Consider the following 16,899-nt stretch of genomic DNA (forward strand, 5'->3'; position numbering starts at 1 on the left):
TTATTATTCAATGTGACATTTTTTATTTGATATCATATCCTGTATCGTTCCTGGAGGGTTATATGATTTTATGAATTTAGTGATGCGCGCATTTGCATTGAAATATAAATCTGCAAGTTTTGTAAGTCAACAAGTCACGTTTCTAAAACGAATGGGAATTCGTTCGTTTCGTACGAATTGAACGTTGCTCGCGCCACTTCGAACTTCGCAGGTTGTAACGGCTGCGGTTGCCGCGCGGCGGCGACGCTGCATGCGTCTCTGCACACTCGGCACTCGCGTACGTATTCACGCCCGAAGTTGGCCATTATTCACGTTCGATAGCTCGCTTCCGAGCGCTCGTGACCATTCGCCAGGGGCTCCCGGCCGACTTCACTCTGTACGGTGTACACGAGGTCGAATGTACCCACGGCAGTCTCGGGGTCTCTTCCCGTAATAACACCGTAAGCGGAAGCAGTCAGCTGTTGTGTCAAGTGAACATCCTTAACCAACAAATTGCGCGGATATTCGGCCGATCTAGCGGCGAATCTGAGCAACACGTGGCGAGCTGCGATACGGATTACTAATTCGACGGTGCCCGACAGTGCACGGCAAAGGTAGGACAGAGTCTCTTCGCATCGACCGCGTTCACCCGTCGTGGGAGAGATCGAGTCACGTCTCGCGACTCTTTCGCACCTCCGCGAGTAGCCAGTCATCGACACACGACACCTCGCGACGGCCACGCGTGGCCTCGTCGCTCGTAACAGTTCTCTCCCCCAGCAAAGTGCTCGTCGCGTCTCCTGCTCCGTTTTACGTCGTCTACGCCGTAAAGAGAGAAAGAGAGAGAGACTCTGCGACGTGCTGCACCTTTTTCGGCTGTTTACAATCTCGGATCGTGGATCACGTCGGAGCGGGCACGTCGAAACTGTCTGTTATGCTAACATTCCAACGCAGTATGTATTGATGGCAAGATCGTTCGACGTCTGTGATACGAGAATAAGATCTCGAGAATTGTGGACTCTCGAAGGTCTGCATCTGACGGTCGCTCGCTCCCCTGCGACGGACGATGACACGCTCGAGTCGTAAACGCGATGTATGTGAATATCAGCGAAGAATGCAAGTTGTATTTTATTTCGTTGCGATCGCGTCGTTAATATTCCCGAGCCTTCTCCGTGCCGAGAAAGGTGCAACAGGTTTTGCTGCACTGGTATCTGATGTTATTAATCTGGCGGAAATATATGCTCGTGACCGATTCCTATGCTCGGAGAAGTATGCGTAACGTTAGTTTAATAATAGACCGACAAGAATAATGGCTCTGTATTAATTAATCTGTTGACTGTCCAGCGAGTTGTGTAGGAGAAAGCAGTTGCCAAAGTCGCGCGACTCAAAGTATTTTCGAGGTGTTTATATCGCACTGAAAACACAATGCAATTTGTTAAAGCTCAGGTTAGGTTTTTTATTGCTTATTTGTTTCATATGTTCCCCAGTAAACGTCAGTTGGCAGGAACATAACAATGTTGTGATTCCCTGCTCTGCAATGTGACCGTTATGTATAATATATGTTATATTGCATTTGCATTGTTGAGTAAGAAATTATAAATATTGATGTGACGTTACTGTTAGCTGATGTTTACTGGTTACCACTAGATTGCGTTCGATGATTACAGAAAAAAAATAATATGTACGATTTAGATAACCGAAATCAGGCATCTATCTTCCCTATATCTTATTATCCACTCCATGAGGCAACTTTTATTATCGCAAGCATGTGAAGATAAAAAATTACGTAATATAATTAAAATAAATCAGATTATACAAGTGACGAGTTGTCTCACACAGTAGTATTCCTGTCGTGCCTCTGGAAATTCAAAGGACCCAAGTAGGGTGACGTCAAATGACGTTTCGATGACAACTTGTTGACAACAGAGATGTCATTATAACGTCTGTAACCTGCTACTTGGAAATGGTTGAATATAACGGTCAATATGTTAATACTCATTTATTTATGACACAAGAACTATCAAAAGGTAAAGGAATAAAATTGTTGTTTCCTCGGGACAACTTTTCCTTTATGAGAATCCAGAAACAAGAGATCTCTTCGTTTCACTTTAAAAGTTGCAAAATCCCTCTGCGAATTAAATCACACGTTATGAACAGATAATAGAAATTTTTTTGGTAATATTCACACAGACTTTTTCCTAATAGATACTTAATTTTGCCAGTAATCGTCGTCTGATGCAATGTAACAGTACGCGTTAAACAATTTGTTTATCACGGAACAATGTATCGCGCATCTTGCATTTTCACAAAGAGATAACAAGCAGGTATATATTTCTTGCAAATATGTACCGTCTATCTGTCGCAAAGAGATACGATCTCTTTCTCTCCCTCTCTTTCTCTCCGTGTCGCGAATCGAGCGTGTCGAAATCCGCACGTGTTACATGACTTCAAGAATTGCAACACACTGATTATTCATGCGTCCTGTGAAAGACGCGGTGAAATCGCCGATGACCATCGTGGCCTGTATTATTATTCTTCTCTTAGGGAAAGCCACGAATCGTTTTGGCGAAAGAAACTGTTTTGGAGGATATTGACCAAGAATAACGAACGGCAAGTCGTTTACATTTATGTGTATCCCGTGATGAAAATAAAACCGTCCTTCTCGCTCCGAAATTGTTTGCTTCAAAATCACGCTTTTGCGAAACGGATCACTCTTGCTATCTGCGTCGCGCATTTTTACATTACATATCTATTCGTCTACGTTCGTCTACACGTTATATTATATTAGCATTCCGTCTCGGAATTCTCGTTAGTGAAAGTATCCTCAGACGACGCAATATGTCCAAATTTATCTGCACACGTTTTTCTGCTCAAGGCTCAACAGGTTTCGCTGTATTTCCGTAACGCTTCGGCATTTTCAAAAATAAAACACAGTCTTAAAAATTTCTTCTGTGTGTCTTGAACGGCATTTGCATTTGTCAATCTTTAATTCTGTAATGAGTCATTGAATGACAAATGACGTTGCTATTCCAAGTCGTGTGTAATTCCGAGTCTGTCAGATTTATTTTTATCTATTATTGTTAAATTAACTGATAAAATGTTCTGTACACATATTACGTGTTGTATAACTTCATTTACAAGTTTATGTAATGTTTATGTAAAGCGACAGGATACCAACTGATGCAGTAGTTCAAGAAAATCTTAATCAATAAATTTTACATTTATGAAAAACCTTGTATCAATTTTATAATTTACACACACACATACACACACACACACACAAAATTTTAGAATCTATATATCGGTTTCTTGTAAAGATTGCGGCCAAGATATTTCCGATTTTTTCCCCCATTTCCCATTTAATTTTAATATCAGATTAAAGTACTCGCCAACGTGATTATAAATATACACGTCATAAGGTGTAACCATAAAGTGTAACCATTTACCGTACCAGAGGAAATGGACTTCAAAAGTTTCAATCCCGTCAGATGAAATAATCGCTATTTGTCAGGATTGAGACTTTTGGAATTTATTTTCTCTGGTATGGTAAATGGTTATATCTTAAGACATATATATTCGTAATCAGGTTCACGAGCACTTTAATCTGATACTAGAATTGAGTACAAAATCGAGTGGGGAAAATTTTGGGAACACTATCTTTGGTCGAACTCTTGAATATACAATCTAGTGATTGATAATGATGATATAAGTATGATATTCTCATATAGATGTTATGAATAAATCATATATTATGCTGAAAATGTCCAAGTTTCTAATTTACTTGTAATTGATTCGTTTGCAGAATCATTGTGAGCTCAAGGCGAGGAATATGACTCTGTAGCAGTGTGTAATACTTCTCAGTATCTCTCAGGATGTTTAAAGAAAACGACAATGGTGCTAGTGGTTGCAACGGCGCGACACCACGTCCACGGAGGTTATTTCCTCGATTTTCCTTACGCCGATTATTGTACTCCAGCCCGCTTATCGGTCGTCGTATCGTAAGGACGCCCAGTTCAAGTAATAGGAATGCGAAAGGTAAATTTCAAGTTTTACTAAAATGTAACAATGACTGGAAACTGGATTGTGAGATGCTCTCTACAATGTAGAAAATATTTCTGCAGCTAAAGATCAAGCAGGTGGAAGGGTGACGGATGTTGAAAAAGGAGAAGCCAGAGTGAGCAACGGTTCGAGCCATTTCCAATTCCATAACATAGATCTTCAGCGTGCTTCCAGCAAAGGCTCTGGCTTGTTTTCTGCAGGAAAGGTAATCCGTTGAATGAAATAACGATAACGTAGTAATTATATCGGAAATAAAGGCAAAATTTCGGATGGATTTACTTAACGATGAGTCATCATTGATAAGCACATGCATGTTTATTATTTCAGAGTAACGATGGACCGATGGAATGTCCATTGTGTTTGGCTGACTTACCGGCAGAATTCTTTCCTGTTATCCAGTCTTGCCATCATCGTAGTTGCTACGATTGCTTTCAACAGTATCTGAAAGTAGAAATCTCCGAGTCCAGGGTTAATATCGCTTGCCCCGAATGTAATGAACCATTACATCCAAATGGTAAGCGCATTCTAGCGTTATGTCCAAAATCTCGCGTGCAGAAGCTCCTGGTCTCTCGCTATATTCGTCTTGTTTGATGACGTTGGAAGCGGGGAAACATATGTCCGAAGTACACTTTGAAATAACACCTTGCGGTCCCCACTTCGTAATTGTGCTCTTTGATTCCAGTAAACTGAGCTTATAGTTCATACTTAGTTCATACTCAGCTGCACCTTTTCGACTGCAAATAAATACCGATATAAATGGACTTATTAAAATCGAAGCCCATTAGCTGTTTTGATCATAAAGCTTGGACTTGTTTCTTACCAATGAATATAGTGAATTTTAACTTTTGCGCTCGTTTTTATTTATTTCAGACAGTCGAAGATAATAGTTCCTTTTTTTCTAACTGGAAAAAGTCAAAGGTAGACATATTGATCCTCTGAGACTATAAATATCGTTTTTTAAGATTTCCATGTAATAGACTATAGACTTTACTTTGAAAGTATTATCTATTATAATTGACTGTAAAAAAATTTGTGTGCCTTCTAAAGATGCAATAATATCGCCTGTACATCACTGGAGATAAAAAATCTCCAGTACACATAGTTCTATTAATTAATATTTTTGCGCACTTTTCATGTACTTTCAATTATGTGTCATCCATAATTGTTTTTCACTTTATAACGTTTGACTGTGGCTCTTCCCTCACTTTTACAATTGTTTCTAATGTTACCGAACACATTTTGCTCTTATTTTTCTCCTCATATGTATTTTCAATCATAGATTTATATATCGTTAATATATTAATGTTTTCACATCGTAATGTTATATATCGTCAGCGGACTCAGCGTCGAAATTCGCACGACGACGTTGTATCATCGGCGAACTGCAAAGTGTTAATAGGTCCATAAAACGACACATGTGATCAACCGAGAACACAATTTGTAAAATATCTCGTAAACTCTTTTTTGCTCTAATAATCAATAAATAATCGTAAAATTACCATGACACACAACTTTCCGTTTCAGCCTATCTTGTCTCACGTGTAATTTCATCATGTTAATTTTATAGCTGTTTACTAATTGCTGAAATAAAAGGAAATTTTTCAAGATATCTTACAAATGTGCTCAATCATACTCGTATCGTTTTATGGATATCATTTTAATTTAATATATTCCGCAGGAATTTTAGGCATACGTTGTTTTTTGCTTCTGACGTAATTAATCAAGATCGCCGCAGAGAAGAAACGAGAGCCTTGAGCATAAAATTTGCGACTTTTCGTTTCTTACGATTCTCCGTCAACTTGCTTATATGTACAGATATTCGCATGATCTTGAATGACCAAACACAGTTGGAGAAGTACGAAGACTTTATGGTTCGAAGAGTGCTCGCCGTAGAGCCTGACGCGAGATGGTGCCCCGCTCCTGACTGCAGTTTTGCTGTAATCGCCAGTGGCTGTGCATCGTGTCCAAAATTACGTTGCGAGCGGCCAGGTTGCGACTCATACTTTTGCTATCACTGTAAAGCACAGTGGCATCCGAATCAGACGTGTGACGCTGCTCGAGCGCAACGTTCTCAGTACTACGAGCGTAGTTCCTCTCTGAGCTTTAGTCAAACCGATTCTCAGCACAGTGAGTTAAAATTGTATTCCTACGGAGTAATATTCGTTCGATCGATCAATAACCTTGCGTTGCGCTTATATATTTATAATTCGTAATCCGTTCATAGGGGACGACATAAAGCCATGCCCGAGATGTCAGGTTCTGATCGTCAAAATGGATGATGGAAGTTGCAACCATATGACGTGTGCGGTGTGTGGCGCAGAATTCTGTTGGCTCTGTATGAAAGAAATCAGTGATCTTCACTATCTTAGGTATGTTCAATCGCCTTTTGAATGAAGCCGCAAACGCGAAGAATAGTGCGTAAGCGTTGGGCGTTACTTTTGAAAGTGTCTCTCTATCTTCAGTCCTTCTGGCTGCACTTTTTGGGGTAAAAAGCCATGGTCCAGAAAGAAAAAGATTCTGTGGCAACTCGGAACTCTGATAGGAGCTCCAGTTGGAATCGGTCTCGTCGCTGGTATAGCATTTCCTGCTATGATCATAGGTTTGTACTAATATCTTGAAACGAATATATTATGAAGATAACGTAGAAACGTAGATTATACGTAGTAAATCGAAATATGATAGCGATGAGAAACTACGTGCTTCGTACATTTCGTGTTCAAGGTATACCTGTGTGGGTAGGACAAAAGTTGTACACGAAGTACGAAAAAGCGAACAAACACAAGAGGAACGCTTTCATTCTTGGCGGTGTTACTGCATCGGTAAGTTAATTGCTCTTCATTAACGTAAAATTTTAACGTTTCGATGTTTGCGAGATACTAACTAATGAATACGAGTGCGCTCAGACATCAATGCTCCCATAATTAACGACCGTCGCTTGTCGAATATTTCGTTCAAGTCTCACGTTTTCACGCGGGAAAACTCAGGTAAAAATACGGAACGGTAACGCGAATTTCAGCTGTGACTGAAGGAACGATCAGAGGTAGATGTATGACTCTTGCATCGATCGAAGTGAACATTTCGTTTACTGTTCGTGATAACACCGAAGTATATTTTATTCATATAGTTTATACAGAGAACATGGATAATACAATATTTGTATATATAGCGTTAACAAAACAGCGCGTTTGCTGGAATAATTGTCGGAAAAAAATTTATCACGGGACGTATTCGGGCAGATGGAACATAATTGTTTCGTGTTTCTCACTCACACACACACACACACACACACCCACACATCTCGCATTACATCTCGAAGATATTTGAAATTTCGATGCATGTTCTATGACATTAATCGTATGTCTAGTTGATTCCATCCTAGCAATTGTATATCACAACTACCTGCCTAAATCTTTAATGACTTGGCACACAGCGCGTTTAAAGAACGTTCATCGGCAATTGCTTGCCGAGCGCAGGAACCGAATTGAAGACAGAGATCACGTTGGAAAGATCGGTGGGCTGTCGATATCAAAATCAATCTCTTTATTGCGTGTAACTATTTTTAGAAAACGGTGCCTCCCGATTCGATCCTATTTCGGAGACTTTCATCGCATGACGGCGAGTGATTCTTGCATGAGTAGTCATTAAAATGTCGTTCTAGCTTTAAGGAATAATATCCGACGGGATGTCAAAGCTTATGCTAACGTATAACCGAGACATCTAATCGTGTCGTGTTTAAGCATACTGATTCCGATCGATTTCCCCTCGCCTAGAGCATTTCCGTCACATAGTGAAGAGACCGAGCGTAACACAAATTTCTAACGTCCACTATATTCTTCTGATGTGAGCCGTGCTTTGTTTCTGTTCTTTCCGTTTGCAACTATTTCCTTCAACGCCCGTGTTTCGTGTCGCGTTGCTGCTTCGACTTCCTGTTTCTCGATCGGAAACACGAAGATCGCTTTAAGCTACGGATGGGCTGTCAAAGTGCCTAATCGTTCCGTGCGATCGTATCCTCGCTCCGAGTCACAGCCCAGGAAGTAGAAACGTTGGTTGCGGCGGCGACGGATTAAGGATCATCGGGCTCGTTCCTCGCGAGGATGGCTTCGTCCGTCAACACGCCGTCTTTGTATAGATCTTCGAGAACGTCAATCAACCGTTGCTCGGTTTTGGGATTACCGAGCGCGATATCCACAGAACCGATACAGAGTAGGAGGGCCAACAGCTGCGATCTCCTGTAGTCCTTGTTGAAGTCCTCCCGGGTGTATCCCAAGTCCTTCTCAATGTTCACGCCGAGGTAGCCGCTCGAGAAGGTCAGCTTTGCCCAGTACGCGTCTAACAAGCGGTTGATGTTCTTGCGGCGCAACGTAGATGACACCGAGCTCAATATCAGCAGTGCGACGTCATTGGTCGGCCGGCTGTAAGTGACCATCTGCCAGTTGATGGCGTAACAGCTCAACTGTCTTTCGGAATAGTGATATCTATCATTGAAGACCAGATTGTTGCACCAGAAGTCGGTGTGAGTGATCACCGCAATCGGGCCCTCCGGCGCGAGCAGGGACGAGATGATGTCTTTGGTGCGGGGTCGTAGGCTCAGCAGAGTCTTGAGGATCGGATGCAACCCCGGTCGGCACTTTAGAAAGCGCGCCAGCAGCGGCAAGCCTCGCTCAAACAACTGTTGATACGAATCGGCCGCCTTGGCCGTTTCGAAGAGGAACGGGTATTCCTCGAACATAGACAACTTCTTCACGACTTTCATCGCCAATGTGATACCGTGGAAGTTGGCGATGGTTTCTAATGCAGCCTTCGTCTGAGATAGGGTCAGCCCTTCGGAGAACTTGTTGTCTAAGCATTCGGTCGAGTCACGCACATCTTGCAGCAAAAGCATCGATTTCGATGGCACCGGATTGTCGTCGGTCCCGCCCGCTGGGATATATTGAGAATGGTAGTACCTCGGAATCTGCAGAATGAGTTCGAGTTCCCTCTCGTCTCTTACTAGCTTCATTAACTGGTCATTCCTGAACTTGTTCAGATCCGACAGCACCTGAAGCAGACCAACACGAACGGGAGATTCGTTCGAGGCGATCATCCCGACTCGATCGTTCGATCTCTTACCTTCGAGTAAAAGTTGATCTCTCGGAAATCGAATAGGCCCTCGGTGACGAAGAAACGGCTGAACGGATCTTTCGGTAGCTCCTTTATGATTACGTGTATCTCACTCCTGCTCTGACACTTCCGGAAATAGAATTTGCCATCGATTTTAGTGATGGAGCACAGCGCACCTTCGCTCATGGTCTCGGGTTCCAACTCGAACTTCGTGACCCTTACCTAAAAGAATCGTCGTGGAGGGATCGCCGTTAGAATCAAGATTCGAATACATCAAACGTGTTACGATCTTGGTCGAACGCGTATACGCATTCATTAATTCAACAAGACTGACCGGTTCGGCAAAGTACTCGCTCAATATGCCCTCGAACCACTCCCTCCCGAATTCCCACTCCGGGACCTGCTCCTCCTCGCACGAGGTATCGGTCTCCTCGTCTAAATCGGACATGACTCTTCCTCGGTTGCTCTTTTTCTTCTTCTACCGTTTCTTTTCCTCACCTGAGGCTCCCACTGGCCCGGCGACTCTCACTGCTCGCTGAAGTGCGCCGTCGAACTAACGACAGCGCTGACGCAACGGACGCGCCTTTCGAGCCGATCGCTTTCTCACGTACGCGCGAGACGGTCCCGCCGTGCGTGAAATCGCCCGTCGCTGATAATGGAGTCTCGTTACGTGCCGCTGCCTCTTCCCGGCGCCACGTCCGTCGCCACGTCCGTCGCCGTCGTCGAACCTGCGTTATGTGAGTGGCCCGCTAAATCGATGCCCCAATACAGCGCGCACACCAGCCTGACTCCCTGTCGGCGTCTTTTGCGTCTTGTTTGCCGAAACGGGGCGCGCATGCGCGAGACAAAGGACTGGCGTGGGGAAACAAGCGAAGGTGAGATGGCTCCTAACCAGCTTCTCTCTTTTCAACTCACGCGCAGGTAGCGGAGCAAGCCACCGAGATCGGTAATAATAGCTTCAACACGCGAAGTTACATCGCCCTGAAACTCCTCGAGAGAAACCTGCGTCACAGGAAGGTTTAACTAAAAGCGTTATGCCGACCTGTGCCTTCCTTTTCTAAACCGTGTCGAAGGTGCGTGCGCACAATGAAGGAGCTTCCGGTACACGACACGTCCGGAATCTTTCTCTCGCATCCTCTGCCTTCTTCCCTTCCCGATCGGTCGGTATACGCATTTAGTACAGTTAGAATCTAACGAAGCCCAATTCATCTCTTTGATAAGGAAGTAAATCACGCCTCGCTTCGCCTCCCATTTCCGACTCCTTCGTTCTCGCGCGCTCCTCCGTTCGGATCGGCAAAAAAAAAAAATCAAGGAGTTGCACCGCCGTATATTCCGCGATCCTAGCAGGAGAGGAGCAGTGGTTACCCTTCGATCGTCCTACGGCGCGCACCGTCGACTTCCTCACTTCTCCGCCGACCTGGGTGCGCCTATGCGAGCCGGCATCCTCAATCGTTCGGCGTGGAGATTACGCAAGTAACACTGACCGACGTGACGGGATGTTGTCGCTCGACTTGGCGCACTGCTCGGCCGCGGGGTGTTTCCAGGGAGAGAAACATATCAGGAGCTTGCCGCGCATGCGATAACACACAACCCGACCTCGGCAGGCTTGTGTTTGTACACACAATGCGTGTTTACGGAGCCACGTGACCTCCTCGCTGGCATTTGTGCGCTAATGACACGTGAAATACGGTCGGACTCCACATTAAGGATCTTTCGGTTTTAAACGCGCCGAAGAGGGATTTAGGGGATACGTGAAAACGCAAGCGGTAAGAAAATCGATCAATCGATCGTTGTCCTTGGACGAAAAGGAACGATTGACTGTGATCGGTCGACTTGCGCTTGCTACTTCAGTTTCACGTTTTCGCGTGTAATCATGAGCCTTGCGGAGATTGCTGTTTCGCACAGCTTCTCTTGAAATTCTTCTCCGTTTCTCACCCGCAAAGGTCATATCGATACTTTGTTACACTGTTGTGTATGTTAGCACGTACACGTTGCATCATATAAGTTTTCTCCAGATCGAAAGATACGCGACTTCATGTTTACGCATGTACGGTCGGTCACCGAAAAGGTTGCGACATTTTTTCCCGATGAATTTCGCAGCGCATCCTCGTATCCAGAAAATGAGAAATACATGTATCTCCTAAAAGAATAACTTACTAGAAAAGAAATTCTCCCATTGGACATTCGATGGCGTTCGAAAACTTAAAAAGGAAAAAAAATGTTGCAGCTTTTTTTTTTACAACCGACCATACGTATGGGTCGAAGAATAAACGATGGTGATCGGTCAATTTGCTTGCGTTTTTCTATGTGCTAATAAAGTCACAAGTCGTGTAAGTAACTCTAATTATCGCGATAACGGCTCTAATGGTTTCGACCTCATGCGTGAGGTGCTGTGAAAATGGTGCAATTTTCGATCCAGGGGACGGTAAGACACACACAGAGGACGCAGTGCGTACGCTACTGAGGTCTGCGCACGCCTGCGAGGGGTTTGATCTTTCCACACTGCTGCAGGGTGGAACACGGAGATATCAGCGTGCGCGCGTACTCATTGCCGATCAATATCCTTCCTTCCTCCCGGATCTCTCCTCCATCCACGATGTGCATCCCCTATCCGCGGTGTTCGATCTCGGCCGGGTTTTCCCGCGTGCCCCAGCGAAGTGTCTAGTTGCGCGCGAACCGACGGGGGCTATCATGTTGCATTCTTCTCTCAACTGAACGGGCTCTGCAATGAGAATTTAAGCTCCATGCTTGAAGAAATTCACCAATCACAGCCCATTATTCTCCTCATATTCGACACTGTAGCTGGCAAATTTCTCAAGGCTTACAGCTTAAATTCTCATTTTGGAGCCCGCTTCGAAAAATGTTGGACAAGTCACATCTTCTCTATGTATAATGTAAAAGAAAAACTTTTTTTTCTTCGGTGGAGGTCCCAACGTTGCTGTAAAGAAGCCTCCAAGTACCGTCGATTGACTCCGCAGAATTGACCGATCTCACTCTGATCGATCCAGCTAATTCGCCGATGCTGGTCAATTCCATTGAATTAATCGTCGATTAAATTTCAACCATGACGGTAGAAACATTATCAGAGCAACCGAGTCAATTTGAGAATATTATTACTCACGAATAAGATTAGTCATGATTAATCATGAAACATTGGTCATTGAGACAAGGCTTGCTGTACACTATGTGGCAAAGGTAGGCGAACGTAGGTGAACGTAGGCGAACGTAGCTGAACGTAGGTGAACGTTGGCCATTATATTGATCACTTATGTTGGGCGAATGTGACGTACGTGATAACATAAATAACAATGATAACATATATGATCAATATAATTGACGAAAGTTCGCCTACATTTGCCACATTGTCTGAAGTCTGAAAAACATCGAGTTAGGAATCAAGGAAAAGATCGAATCAAGTTCCGTCGCGAAGTAAAGAGAATCGCCTTATCGAAACGAAGTTAACTAAGACACGTCGTTACTTCGCCGATTATCTCTCGGCGATCCGCGACGTTGATACTAATATCACGTTCTTTCGGAACGAGATCAGGCCTCGATTATTTCCCGTTATCGCTAATAATAGGGGTGACTCGGTGAATTTTTATCAGCGATGCAATCTTCTTACGTCCATCTCCGATCTACCCGTGGCCTTCGATCAGTCTAACCATTCGTTATTTATAGCACTCCCGTGCATCGCGCTAAGACGCTAATAACCTCATCTCCGTGGGCGGTTTGATCACAAGTTTTTACCGGGCAACGGCACACGTCGATGAAAGTGTCTCCGACGAAGCGTGCGGAGAAAACCGGATGCTTTCCATCATTGACAGGTTGCGAACTTCCGTTCTAGGTTCTGGTATCACCGGTACTGGCAGGGTTGGCTGTGGGGATCGGCGTCCCCATATTACTGTTCTACGTCTACGGCGTGGTTCCGGTGTCGCTGTGCCGAAACGGCGGCTGCGGCGTCACCAGGAACGGCACCGGCGTGCGCTTCGAGTTCGACGACGAGAACGAGCTGATGGGCGCTTTGGGCGCGCGCAACGCCGGAGGTGAACACACACACACGCGCGCACACACGTATTGTCACGTCGTGTACACTACGTGTCTCGCCCCGATCCAGATAGTTCCATTCGCGTGTGCATTCGCGCTGTCACACTCATTCCATTCATCCCACCGCGTCGGATCCAGCCATCGCGATCTCGAGCCCATTGTGAGTCTGTGCGGCATGTTGCAGATGCGGCATCAATAGACGTCGCGAGTCACCGCGGCGGCAATCCTTCAATAGGGGAAGCCTCGCTCTCATTGGGTAGCGGCAGTCAGCTGGAGAAATTGGGCCGGGAGAATGATCGCGAGAGCGCCAGCAACGTGGCCCTAGCCGGCACCAGCCTCGCGGGGAGCATAGCCTCCAGCGTACTGCCCGGAGGTCAAAGGTATTCCCTCGCACCTAATCTGGAATAAGTGCTTGAAGAAACTGACCGGTCACAGTCGAGTTATGGGGAGGAACGATCGATTCGCCAATTTCTCAAGGCTTTAAACTCTATTGTAGATCCAGCCTGTGTTAAATGGTGTCTACAATGAGAATTGAAAGCGGCGGGAAACTGACCGATCGTAATTGATTTTTCTTGCATAATTCGACTGTGATTGGTCAATTTCTCACGACTCAAAGCTTACTACATCTGTCGTGGACTGAGACTTGCGTCTTAAATTCTCTTCGTAGACGATACTTAAATCGGATGATATATCTTCTTCTTTGCTGCCTCTCTTTGACGCCGTCATATAATATATCTGATTATGTTGTACGCACAGGTTGGAAGTCCAAGCCGACGTTACGTCTACGCAGCGTTTTAGTTTGTGCAGTGAGACCGCGTCCGCGGCTACCAGCCTGTCGGAAAAGTCGGTGAACGCTTCTATCGCTTTAGACGATGGCGCGGCTTCCACGAGGGCTTTGGCCGGTTCCGTTCTTAATTTTAAGGTGATCATTCTTTCGCTCTTGCGGTAAATTGTCAAGCGGAAGCTGCTTAGTTGTTCTTTTTATCACCAAGAAGAATATTAACCCTAGATTATTGAACTATCCTGTGACCTACGTTATTATTTTATTAATCATTCGTAAAAATTAGGACCGAAAGAAAACACGTAATATTTTAGAAAAATATTTTTATTTGAGAAACTTACGTTGCAGATATTTATGATAGTTAAACCCAAAAACAATGCGAAATTATGATAATAATTATTCAGCACTATTTGAATGCGTGTTGACGTTGTGGACGCGACTTTATTGCTATTTTACAACTAATGCAATTGTCATTTTCGGAGGGACACGAAACGTGTACACTACTTGTGTGGTAGGAGCGTCGTAATTTTCACGATAGTTCAGTGATTTAGAGTGAAATTCGGCTCGAAAACAAATAAATTTCGTCCTTTTCATGATTTCTCCCCGTACAGATGGACAGCAGTTCGATCAGCGGTGGCAGAAGTACGGAAGGGGAGCAACCAGCCAGCTCCGCTAATGGCGGCCACATGGACTCAGCCGGTCAGGCGACATCGTTGAGCTCGTTGGAAGAAATGGCGCCTGGTTTGGCGAAACGAGCCCGGCGCAAGCTGACGTTCGATCCGCAATGCAGCGATTCGAGTAGCTGGATCGTGAGCGGGGAGGACGGTGTTTCGGAACGGGTACGATTCGACGATCACGTCAGCGTGATCGAGGCGGACCAAGAGAGAGTCGTGGGCGGCAAATTGGAAGGCTGCGCGATCAACAGTCGCTCGACGGGTGGCCGTAAGCGCAATAAAGATTGGGAGCAAGAGACGGATGTCCAAAAGACGTCCAAGTACGAATCGCGGGTTTACTTATTGAATTACTAACCGAATTGCATTGTGATTGCGTTATTATTGTGTGATATGCACAGGAGCCCAAACGGTGAGTCGAACGCCGAGAGCCCCGTGGACGATACTACGCGGGAGCGCATCAACGTCGCGACGTTGAGAAACGTGTTCTTTCACACCTCGGCGATATCCACGGATCGCGAGAAGCGGCTGTCGGTCATAGAGGAACCGACGTCGGCCGTATCACAAGCCACCGGCAATCGGATCTGCACCCCTTGCGACCAGGGTCAAAATTCTACGGACGAAAGTTTGCATCGCTAAGAAGGTTTAAGACTGAGCATATAGGTGTCTCGATGTATGTATAGATATGTCACGATGCGTATATACATGTGTTGAGTGTGTATATATGTATTAAATTGCATAAAATGTACGGACTGCATAAATGTGCGTTAATAATACGTTGAGCACAATAACTGTACATAACCCATATATACCACGCGATACGCATAGTTCGGATGCTACACAATATAACAAAGAGATAAGAAAAATATCGCAAAGAGTAATTCTAGTGATTGTGTGCATTTGCGCTGTGATCTCGTGCATATATGATACGATGTGACTATATGTACCGTATATGTATATATACATGTGTTATATACATATATGCACGTATGTGTGTAAGTATATATGTAAGTATATACGTACGTATATATATACATATACACAATACGTGACATACAAACAGTATATGGCCCCCGATTCGTTATAAACAATGAAGAGGAAAGTCGAATACCAAATTGTTTTCGCGTCGATATTTAATGAATAAATTACAATTGTTATTATGTAGTCGAGATGGAACATAATCCTATTATTTATATTAAAATTATTCCCCGATTGCCGGTATCTGGTTTGTAACGAACAGGCGGACAATACGAGCTAAGAAAAAGAATAAAGTGAAAGTTTAATCTCACGCCGCTGCATTTTGATAAGTCGAATACTGCTCATTAAATCTTTAAGTATTACACGTTTAATCGTGTGTTTAATCTATCGACTAATATATATATAATAATACGTGAATATGTGCATCTCCCAAAAAATATGTCGGCCCTTGCTATGTGAAAATATATGTAATACGAGAAGCAGCCTTACCTTTTTCGAAACGATAAGTATTTCTTCGCTCTTTATATGTAAGAGTGCTGCAGATAAGAAATATCGTAACTTTTATGATACATAATATTTTGATGTCTTTTATATTTACATTTTTTTCAGCTTACATGGCGCACACGAAATATTTTTTTTACTCAATAAGCGAAGAAATAATGAGTTTATATACTTTGCATATTATTTCTGCATTTGTCAGTTTATATGCATACCGGTTATAAATAGCAATGATACAAATGATTTAAAAGAAACAGTTTTGTATTCTTTAAAATAGTCATAATCAATAAATATTAATTTTATTTCATAACTTTTTATGTTAAACTCTAAGTCAGATTAATTTAATGCTAAGTCAAACTCATAGAAGTACATGATGTACATTGGTTCTGTAAAAAGAAGTTTAAAATTACTATTATAGATATACTATAGATATTTTAGGCGTTTAAGTAATTTCACTCTTTATTTTCTTTTTACGTGTAAGAAATGATATGTTAATCGATAGCTTATAAAAAGGTAAAATTGTTTTGGATATGTGGACCCAAGAAAAACCGAATTTTGAACTATGACATAACCCAAACAACACATATGTCCAAAAGACGTTCCAAAGACGTTTTGTAGACATCTTATTGTCTAAAAGACGTTTTTGTGACATCTGAGGGCATCTTAATGTTATCTGGGAAACTGCCGCATTCTCTCTTTATAAACAAACAGTACTAGTTATATTTAAGCGAAATTTACACCAAACGTATATTTGCAATTATTGATAAATTTAGCGTACAAAAAAAGTACTAA

General features: G+C 43.5%; 2 protein-coding genes across 9 annotated transcripts; one reads left to right on the top strand and one right to left on the bottom strand.

The window, feature by feature from the left end:
- The first annotated feature begins 31 nt into the window (after positions 1-31).
- Positions 32-15,627, top strand: LOC106750142 (E3 ubiquitin-protein ligase RNF19A-like). 5 transcript variants are annotated; one of them, XM_014630266.1, is made up of 14 exons: positions 32-593; positions 2,521-2,586; positions 3,779-4,011; positions 4,098-4,240; positions 4,363-4,549; positions 5,851-6,162; positions 6,260-6,404; positions 6,498-6,634; positions 6,757-6,854; positions 12,980-13,178; positions 13,364-13,559; positions 13,936-14,101; positions 14,572-14,954; positions 15,033-15,627. In XM_014630266.1, the coding sequence occupies exons 3-14, from the start codon at positions 3,849-3,851 to the stop codon at positions 15,268-15,270; spliced, it is 2,367 nt and encodes a 788-aa protein (XP_014485752.1). In that variant the 5' UTR covers positions 32-593; positions 2,521-2,586; positions 3,779-3,848; the 3' UTR covers positions 15,271-15,627. The 5 variants fall into 5 exon arrangements, with proteins under 5 accessions (XP_014485752.1, XP_014485748.1, XP_014485750.1 ...); XM_014630264.1 differs by lacking the exon at positions 32-593 and adding an exon at positions 603-1,069; XM_014630265.1 differs by lacking the exon at positions 32-593 and adding an exon at positions 603-1,003.
- LOC106750145 lies at positions 7,100-10,665 on the bottom strand. 4 transcript variants are annotated; one of them, XM_014630273.1, is made up of 4 exons: positions 10,501-10,665; positions 9,470-10,137; positions 9,145-9,357; positions 7,100-8,989 (listed from the first exon to the last, which is right to left on the bottom strand). In XM_014630273.1, exons 2-4 carry the CDS (start codon positions 9,581-9,583, stop codon positions 8,099-8,101), a joined length of 1,218 nt encoding a protein of 405 aa, XP_014485759.1. In that variant the 5' UTR covers positions 9,584-10,137; positions 10,501-10,665; the 3' UTR covers positions 7,100-8,098. The 4 variants fall into 4 exon arrangements, with proteins under 4 accessions (XP_014485759.1, XP_014485757.1, XP_014485755.1 ...); XM_014630271.1 differs by having other exon boundaries at positions 7,100-9,073; positions 9,470-9,863; positions 10,501-10,663; XM_014630269.1 differs by having other exon boundaries at positions 7,100-9,073; positions 10,501-10,663.
- Positions 15,628-16,899: the final 1,272 nt, after the last annotated feature.

This window comes from Dinoponera quadriceps, unplaced genomic scaffold (genome assembly GCF_001313825.1).
Source record: "Dinoponera quadriceps isolate SergipeBrazil2010 unplaced genomic scaffold, ASM131382v1 scaffold4585, whole genome shotgun sequence".
In the NCBI taxonomy this organism is placed as follows: Eukaryota; Metazoa; Arthropoda; class Insecta; order Hymenoptera; family Formicidae; genus Dinoponera; species Dinoponera quadriceps.

Coding starts and splice junctions, on each gene's coding strand:
- LOC106750142 (XM_014630266.1), top strand. CDS start 3,849: ATGTTTAAAGAAAACGACAATGGTGCTAGTGGTTGCAACGGCGCGACA. Junction 4,012..4,097: donor AAGTAATAGGAATGCGAAAG/GTAAATTTCAAG, acceptor ATATTTCTGCAG/CTAAAGATCAAGCAGGTGGA. Junction 13,560..13,935: donor GTACTGCCCGGAGGTCAAAG/GTATTCCCTCGC, acceptor TTGTACGCACAG/GTTGGAAGTCCAAGCCGACG.
- LOC106750145 (XM_014630271.1), bottom strand. CDS start 9,583: ATGTCCGATTTAGACGAGGAGACCGATACCTCGTGCGAGGAGGAGCAG. Junction 9,358..9,469: donor GCGAGTACTTTGCCGAACCG/GTCAGTCTTGTT, acceptor CGATTCTTTTAG/GTAAGGGTCACGAAGTTCGA. Junction 9,074..9,144: donor AGATCAACTTTTACTCGAAG/GTAAGAGATCGA, acceptor GGTCTGCTTCAG/GTGCTGTCGGATCTGAACAA.